At 41.7% G+C, this 9,646-nt stretch overlaps 1 protein-coding gene across 1 annotated transcript; it reads left to right on the top strand.

The window, feature by feature from the left end:
- Positions 1 to 7,249: 7,249 nt before the first annotated feature.
- Positions 7,250 to 9,271, top strand: LOC104092038 (uncharacterized). Its single transcript, XM_009597524.2, has one exon. The coding sequence runs from the start codon at positions 7,250 to 7,252 to the stop codon at positions 9,269 to 9,271; it is 2,022 nt and encodes a 673-aa protein (XP_009595819.1).
- Positions 9,272 to 9,646: the final 375 nt, after the last annotated feature.

The following is a 9,646-nucleotide window of genomic DNA, read 5'->3' as shown; positions in this document are numbered from 1 at the left end:
TTTGGGAAATTTGAAGTATGAGAAGATGACGGTTTCACAAGCATTTGAGCCTTCTTAGCCTATAAGGCAGCCACCTGGTCCTGAATGAGGGAGTTGTCTCTCTCCAACTCCCCAATCCTCTCATCAAGCCGCTCCGCTTTAAGTCTTGTCGTCTCCAAGTCACTCTCTCGCTCAGAATGGAGAGTCCGTATCACTACCTCGAGGGCCTCCGCCTTCCTCGATGCCGCCGACCGAGCAGACTCCGCCCTCTCCAGCTCGTTCTACTTCTCAATAACCTCGCCATGAAGAACCTCCATCTGCAGACGACACTCATCCAACTGCCTGCGCAGATCGACCACATGTGTTTGGAGATCGCCACATTGAGCCTCCACCACCCTGCTAACCTCAAGAACTTCCTCTATATTTCTCAGCGTCCCCTCAAGGACGCTGAACTTCTCGATGACCCTCACCATCTCATCATCTTTCTCCTTCAGTTTATCCTGAAGGGCCTGCAAATTGTCGCCCTCACCGAACCGCCTATGAATTTCCCGGTACTTTCCACGGTACTCGCGGTATTTTCGCTGCAACTTCATAAAAATAGCCTTACTCATCTTCTCTCTTAAGGCGCTTTCGATTTCCAAGATCATGGTCTGAAAGAGAAAGAAAAAAAAGATAAACAAAATAAGAACGAAGCCTAAAATTTTGAACATAACGGACAAAAACAAGAAGCGTCGAAAAACTTACCCTGAGATCGAGGCCGGCTATGCTCCTCGATAAAGTAACATCATCCAGCTTTTGGAGGGTTCGACCCTCCACTTCATAGCAAAGGGGACTAAGGGAAGGAACCACGTTTTCCATATTCTTTAATAAGTCTTGATCTATGGGGATCGCAATGGTCCGTGTGGACCCCTCCAGCCTCACCTCGAGCTGGGTAATTCCCTCCTCCATCATCCTCATCTCAACAACATCGAGATCAAAACCCATCTCGTATCTATCTTCGGCAACGCCTTTGCCTCTCCCGTCGGTCGGCGGAGAAGCATCGTTAGCTGGATGTGAAGTTGATGGTCCCTCTTGCCACAAAATATCAGAAGCCACAGCGGCCGACCCTTCAACTTCTATCACCACGAAAGGAAGAGATACACCCTCAACAGCCTCCACCGATATCGGAACCTCCGACGCCAGCTCGATGTCGTCTTCAAGTATTATGGTCGCCATTTCGTGGATGACAAAATCATCCATTACAGAATCTACAGCCCGGGCAACCCCATCATCAACATCCACCGACCTTCTTTTGCGGGGAACTAAATTCCCGTTGCTTGGCGACGATTCCTGCTCCTCGTCCATAATAGGGAACAAAGGAGAAGCCAGAAGCTCCGTTGTCAACATATATGCAGACAGAGAAGAAACTGATGCTGAGGTAGCGGTAGATGGGGCATAATATCAAGCAAACCTAGCCGCGGTCGAGGAGGGAACAAAAGCAAATGAACGAGTAGGCCTAGCCACTATCGTAGGGGGGATAGACGCCGAAGATGAGGTAGCTTTCCTCTTACAGAATGCAGGAGGGGGAGCTCTCGACCTCCTCGAAGATCTTCAAGCTGGAAAAGCAAAAATCAAAATAAAGTTATCACTATCATCAAAAGCAAACTATAAGAAGTAGGCGACTAATAGGGCAAAACAAAAAAAAATAGACAAACTCGCCGGTCAAGGAAGGGGCAGGCCCGAACTTCTTAAAAAATCCCGTCCACTCACGAATTCCTAAATTGTGAGACAGAACCCGGCCAACCCAATCATAAATGTCCCCGACCAAATGAGGGGGTGTAGTCTTGGCTGCACAAGAAGGGAATAAGAGCTCAAAACCTACAACTAAAACAAGCAGATCAAATGTTTTAACGAAGAAAGATTAGACGCTTACGAGTTTAATTCCAAGTCTAGGGGAAGCCATCCGCGTTGGCCACTACATCTTCGGTTCTGACAAAGAAAATATTATGTCAGAACTGACGGTTCACCTTCTCACCCATCTTAACCACCAGGCATTTGCCCCCTCGATGGCGAAGGTTAAATATTGTCCTCCTATAGAAACTAGGGGCGAAGAGATACATCAGATGCCAGAGTGTGATCTCGACCCTGGCTAATTTCGCAAATTTAGTAAGTATCCTGATGAGCTTGTAGATATATAGGGTGAGTTGAGCGGGGCAAACGCCATAGTAACAACAAAATTCCTTCGCCAATGGGAGAAGGGGAAGGGCGCAACCAACTTGGAAGGGGTATGCGTAGAACGCGCAATACCCGAGGTGGTGGATTTGTGCCACATCTCGCTCTACAGGGACCAAATCGATGCGAGCGGGAATGTTGAATTTAGCCCTAAGACCTGCTAGATTGGCCTCTTCTATCGCTGACTCGGAGGCCTCGGGCTCGTCTTCAGGCTCTTTTGAGAAGTTAGACCTAACTTTATCACTACGAGGAATTATTTCTTCCACCTTAGGAAAGTTCTCATCTTCAATGGCAATAGAGACGCCATCAGCTTGAGGAGACATAATCACCGCCAAGGGAACATGATTATTTCCCTCACCAGAACCAGAGGACACATTAGCCATAGTTCATAAAAAAGAAAGGATATTCAAGTAAAGAAGGGTTAAAAGCAACAGGAGTCGCTAGAACCAGAAAAGAAGATACACGACAATGGAGTAAGAAGAAGGAGGCGCACAGATTCAATGTGAAAAACATATAAAGAATGAATGAATTCCCTCACATCGCTATTTATAAGAATTTGGGCATCAAAACTAAGAAATTATGCCATCTTTACTCAGCACTGGAATCGAAACGACAGTCTTAACCGACAGACGTATAGGAAACAATGCAAAGCATAAAAGAAATACGCCATGATGACGCATGATGTCATGACGTCACTCTAGTGTAGAAACGACGTAACCCTAAAAGTTGCGACCCACGAAAGGCCACGTCGTCAGCTCGTCTCAAACATCACTACCTGGCCCACTCGTCCAATCTTCTCGACCACTACAAATAGAATCCGCTCATCAAGACCGGCTGAGCTCGGCCTCAATAAGCGGAGGAACTAACTGTATAGGTCAAAATCTACCCCAGAATATTTAGGGCAAGGTAACATTGAGAAAAGAGTCAGTCGAGGTCGACCAAGAAACAACGGGACTCGTGGTCAAGGTGTCAACAATGGTCGAGGTCGAGCACCATAGAAAGAGTTGTAACGACTAGTTTTTAGAATAGGATATCAAAGAGAATATTCTAGTAGATATTCTCTGCACTTGTACTATTAGAGTTTGTTAGGGATATGTCCCATATAAATAGGAAAAAAGACAATGAATGAGGGCATGTGACATTCATTTGATAAGAGCAGACTTTTGATAAAAGATTCTCTCTCTTGTAAAGATACAAACATCACATTTTCATCAAGATTCTTGTTCATATTATTCCATACTTTTCCATCAGATCCGAGAATAATTCGAACATTCTAGGATTTGTCTGTCACTCATCTTTGTCAGGAGGAACCATCATCTAGTTCATCCTTTATTGGGTGAATCATTTGTCCTATTTACTTAAATGCCATTTATTGTTATTTATTACTAGTTGTTTCTCCATTATTGTTCATACTTTTCGGAATATTTAATACATGTTATCAATCCACCACCAGATCTATTTAGTGTCAGCCACATTTTCGGAACTCACATCTAGAGATATTATTATTAACTAAGTTTAACTCATCATTATATAAATACAATTATTTTAGCCGAAAATTACGTTTTTTGGTCAAACAAAGAATAGGTAACGTTAATATTGTTTGAGAGGCTTATAAGTTTAATAAGAGTATTTAATTATTAAAGTTAGAAGAAGATAATTTACAATAATATAGAAATATTATTATCGAACAATAACAAAGTTATTACTTGTTGCAAAGACATTAAAACAAAAGAGGTGAGCATGATTTTGCTACTCGCAATAGAATTAGTGTTGGATCGATGTGGTTATATTTCTTCACATCCAGTATTTTTTAAATGATATCAAATTACCATGAGTAAGTAATTTAATGAGGCAAAATGTATATTACTATTCATAATTAAATGAAAAAGCTTATGTACAAATATATTTTATACATCTATTAATTTGATGCAAACTCTTAGGGATCATTTGGTATGGTGTATAGGAAGAAATAATTATGGTATAAGGGAGTTGTTATAGTTATTTTATATTTGGTATAGAGGCTAAAACTGCGGCATATGGAGAGGCGAGTGTGTATGGAGAGGTATAAGGTAGCTAGGAAGGAGGCTAAGTTGGCGGTCACAGAGGCTAAGATTGCGACTTATGATCGTATGTACGAGGAATTGGGAAAAAAAGGTGGGGAGAAGAAGTTATTCCGGCTGGCCAAGTTGAGAGAGAGGAAGGCTCGGGATTTGGACCAAGTGAGATGCATCAAGGACGAAGATGGTAGAGTATTGATGGAAGATGCCCAGATTAAGAGGAGATGGCAGACTTACTTTCATAAACTTCTGAATGAAGAAGGGGATCGAGATATTGTGCTAGGTGAATTGGAGCATTCCGAGAGTCACCGTGACTTTGGATACTGCAGGCGTATCGAGGTTGAGGAGGTCGTGAGAGCTATGCGTAAGATGAGTAGGAGCAGAGCGACCGGGCCAGACGAAATTTTGGTGGAATTTTGGAAGTATGTGGGGAGAGCAGGTTTGGAGTGGTTGACTAGGTTGTTTAATATTATTTTTAAGGGGAAGAGGATGCCAGATGAGTGAAAGTGGAGTACGGTGGTTCCATTGTATAAGAACAAAGGTGATATCCAGAGTTGTAACAATTATAGGGGTATCAAATTACTGAGTCATACCATGAAAGTGTGGGAGAGGGTGGTTGAAGCGAGGGTGAGGATGACAGTGTCTGTATCCGACAACCAGTTCGGGTTCATGCCGGGTCGTTCGACTACAGAAGCTATACACCTTGTTAGAAGGTTGGTGGAACTATACAGAGAGAGGAAGAAGGATCTGCACATGGTGTTTATTGACCTAGAGAAAGCGTATGACAAGGTTCCTAGAGAAATTCTCTGGAGATGCCTGGAGGAAAAATGTGTGTCGGTTCCATACATTATGGCGATTAAGGACATGTATGATGGGGCTAAAACTCGGGTCAGGATAGTAGGAGGCGATTCTGAGCATTTTCCGGTTGTAATGGTGTTACACCAAGGTTCTACGCTCAGTCCGTTCTTATTCGCACTGGTGATGGACGCGTTAACACACCATATTTAAGGGGATGTGCCATGGTGCATGCTATTCGCCGATGACATAGTTCTGATTGATGAGTCGCGAGCCGGTGTTAACGAGAGGCTCGAGGTTTTGAGACATGCTCTTGAGTCTAAGGGTTTCAAGCTGAGCAGGATGAAGACGGAATACCTGGAGTGTAAGTTCAACGCTGAGCCAGGGGAAGAGGGTGTGGATGTGAGGCTTGATTCGCAGGTCATCCCGAGTAGAGGCAGCTTCAAGTACCTTGGTTCGGTTATCCAGGGGGGGAGATCGACGAGGATGTCACACACCGTATTGGGGTAGGATGGATGAAGTGGAGGTTAGCATCTAGAGTCCTGTGTGATAAGAGAGTGCCACCGATACTCAAAGGTAAGTTTTATAAAGCGGTGGTTAGACCGACCATGATGTATGAGGCTGAGTTTTAGCCCGTTAAGAACTCACATATCCAGAAGATCAAAGTAGCAGAAATGAGGATGTTGCGGTGGATGTGCAGGCACACTAGGATAGATAAGATTAGGAATGATGATATCCGGGAGAAGGTGCATGTGGCTCCCTTTGTTGACAAGATGCGGGAAGCGAGGCTTAGATGGTTCGGACATGTCCAGAGGAGAAGCCCAGATGCTCCGGTAAGGAGGTGTGAGCAGCTGGTTGTGGAAGGCACGAGAAGAGGTAGAAGGCGACCTAAGAAGTATTGGGGAGAGGTGATCAGGCAGGATATGGCGAGGCTCTAGATTTCCGAGGATATGTCACTTGATAGGAAGATGTGGAGGTCAAGCATTAGGGTTGTAGGTTAGGAGGTAGTTGAGTCGTGCCTTACTTCGTACCATTGTAGGACTAGCCATGTAAGGTTTTTGTATAAGATAGCTAGTGGCAATGTTGTGGCTTACTATTTCGCTTTTCAGTGCATGTCCTATTTACTAGCTATCGCTTTTGCTTTGCATCTTTCTTCTAGATTTCATGGTGTTCCTATTTTTCTTATGATTGTTGTGATGATACTAATATTTACTAATATTGTCTCCCTTTGCTTTGTATCTTTTTTCTGGATTTCATGGTGTTTCTATTTATCCTATGATTGTTGTTGTGATACTAATATTGTCTCCTTTTTGTCTTTTTATTTTTTTTTAGCCGAAGGTCTTTCGAAAATAGCCTCTCTACTCATTCGGGGTAGGGGTAAGGTCTGCGTACACACTACCCTCCCAGATCCCATTAGTGAAATTTTACTGGGTCGTTGTTATTGTTGTTGTATATATTTTCTATCTATGTATAATGTAGAGTTAATTCTTGTATAAAGTTATACACAATGTTGGTATAACTTTATAATACTATCAACATGGAATAATTAATACATGCATAATTTATACATGGATAAAACAATAAAAGCACACAAGTTTTTTTTCTTCCTAGAAGCCTATGAAAGTAAAGTATCATTGTAAACTCATAACCTTTTAGTTCAATAAACCAAACACACAACATGAAATAATTCCTACATTATTAATTAACTAATTCCTGCATTATTAATTTATGTATATTTTGTTTTCGAATGGAATGAGGTTTCTCAGAATTTTCCCTAATTTTGTCTTAGCGATGACAGTGATTGCAAGTTTACCGTTGAAAGACCTCATGATGTAAACTTAATCTCTCTAATTATGGGTAATTTTTGGGGTTTCGAAATTAATTAATAGGTGTGGAGAGTGCACTTTTTGTCATACTATGAATCTGGCAAATATTAAATTGGACATAGAGCCCTACTCCCTACCCCCAGCAAAATCATCTTCACATTCAACTAAAGACAAACAACATTTCATCATCTTCCCCCCATAGTTTTGCATTGTTAGCCCCTTTTTTCTCATTCTACAAACTCCACAGTCACCCTCCCTTTCTGTTCTTCTACCAGATACGCACCATACAAAACACAGCTTTTTACAGTTTCAGACCCCACTATAATCCAATGTCTATAACAATGTACTGAAAACCAAGAAATCAATGTCCTATCCTAGCTAATGGACTTAGACAGACCCCATCACCGCACCAACACTACTACTACTACTACAACCAGTGAACTTTTCATCTGCTTCACTTCTCGTCTTTCTTCTTCTTCATCAGCAATGAAGCTTTCCAAATCTATTCTTAGCCCTAGCCATGCTCGTGACCCACCTCTCTCTCTTCACACTTCCCTCAGCCGCAGGCTTAAAACCAATGGCAGTATAAAGGGTGGCCAGTCCCCTATGTTTCCCTGCACTAACAAGAAACGTGGGTCTAATTTTGAAAACCCAGAACCATCTTCTCCTAAAGTAACGTGCATTGGTCAAGTGAAAATGAAAACCAAGAAAAAAGTAAAACACTCACGTAGCTTGTCCAAAAGAAGGGGCAATGGAAGTTTCAGTAAAATAGAACAAGCCCCTGATGTATTGAATCAAAGGAGTTTAAGTGTGCATTTTCAGCCACCACAAGAATGTGCGGCACATAGAAATCAGAGTTGGGTTCATTTGCCATTGACGATATACGAAGCTTTGAGGGAGTTCAGCTGTTTATTTCCTTGTCGTTCGTCGTGTTTTTCGACGAACGAGAAAGAAAAGGAAGAGAAAATTAACGGATCTAAGTGTGCTTTTGCTAGATGGCTAGTTGCATTACAAAATGGGGAAACAGAAAAAAATAGAGACATTGAGTTTGTGGTAGCTAATAATGGGGAAGAAGAAGAAAAGGAGAGAATTGAGGAAATGAAAAGTAGAATGAGGAGTTCGAGAAGGCATGTGTTTGAAGATATTGAGTTTAAGGATATTGAGACTAATGTAAAAAAGAAGGAATTAGGAGTACGAGAGGAAGAAGAGAAAGCCAGAGTTAGCATTTGCGTTCCGCCTAAGAATGCTTTGCTTTTAATGAGATGTCGATCTGATCCTATGAAAATGGCCGATCTTACCAATAAATTCTGGGAATCACCTGCTCGAAAAGTAAATAATGAAAAAGAAGAAATTGGAGAAAATGAGCAGGTGGAAAAAGAACTAGCAGATGCAGAGAAATTTGAGTGGAATAATGAGCTTGAAGTGATTGACAAAGGGTGCGAAGAGACGGAGGAAACCAGTGATTCAGTAAATCTTGTGGAAAATGAAGAGATCTCAGAATCAGTAGAGATTATGGAAATGGAGATAGAAAGTAGTAAAGACGAAGAAAAGCTCAAGAGCATCGAATTAGAGCCAGAAACAGAGCAAGAAGATGAAGAAAAGAGTGAGATAAATCCAATTGTAGCAGAAATTAACTCCCTTGGACAAGTAGAAGAATCAACTATAGATCAAACTACAGAGAACATTGAAGATAACAAAGTCACTGAACCAGAGAAAGAAGAAGAAGAAGAAGGCAGCAGCATTCAGAGCTATTCATCATTTTCAGAAAACTCTAGCGAATCCAGAGAAGATACATCGGAAGCAACAGAAGAAGACGAAACATTCAATTCTACTATAAATAAAGAAATCGAAGAAACACTCTTGTCGGGACACATTGACGAAGATGAAGAAGAAGAAATAGCAACAAAATCTGATGTAGAAATTGCGGCCACAGAAAAGAATGAAGTCGAAAACGGAGATATAATTAAATCAGTTCTACCAGATTGCTTGCTAATGATGATGTACGAACCAAAATTATCAATGGAGGTATCCAAAGAAACATGGGTACACAGCACTGACTTCATTTTACCAGAGAGAGAAAAACAAGCCAAATCAGTGAAGAAAAGGATTAGCATCGAATCTAAACCTCCGCACCCAGCGTCGGATAACAGGAGCGATCAACAGCTGCTGGTACCGCCGAGGTCTTCGTGTTGCCTGCCGGCGGCCGGCGTTCCGCCGATGTCCATGGCGACGATGATAGAACAGAAACTGGTGAAAGCAATGGCTTACGAGCCGTTCGTGTTGACGAGATGCAAGTCCGAGCCGATGAGGACGGCGGCGGCTAAGGTTGCGCCGGAGAGTTGTTTCTGGAAGAATAGGAAGTTTGAGCCGCATCGGCCCGCTACGTACGGAGTCGGGTTTTGAGCTGACCCGAATCGACAAGATTATACCCTGTGGTTGGTCGTACTGGAGAACCGTAGTCTTGCACAGGTGCTCAGGTTGTACATTTTCTTTTAAACTTTTTGTCATTAATGAATTATTATTAGTAGAAGTAATCCTTTTCAGTTTTTAAATTTTTGGGTTTTTCATGATTGGATTTAAGATTATGTACTGATGTTGTAAAAATGAATTTTGCTCATTGTAATTTAATCGGTCTAACAAATTAAGCTCTTTCATGTTTTTGGTTTCCACTTGATTCGTTCAGACATATTATTAATTTTTAAACAATTTGATTGTATAAATATTCTCTAATACATTTGAACTTTAATTGATTTCACCAATAATTAGTTGCCTTTTCTT

This window comes from Nicotiana tomentosiformis, chromosome 6, assembly GCF_000390325.3.
Source record: "Nicotiana tomentosiformis chromosome 6, ASM39032v3, whole genome shotgun sequence".
NCBI classification, from domain to species: Eukaryota; Viridiplantae; Streptophyta; class Magnoliopsida; order Solanales; family Solanaceae; genus Nicotiana; species Nicotiana tomentosiformis.
The sequence above is the reverse complement of the archived record's forward strand: the minus strand, read 5'-3'. Positions and strand labels throughout refer to the sequence as shown.

Bases quoted from the DNA above. Each gene is read 5' to 3' on its own strand.
- LOC104092038 (XM_009597524.2), top strand. From the start codon at position 7,250: ATGGACTTAGACAGACCCCATCACCGCACCAACACTACTACTACTACT.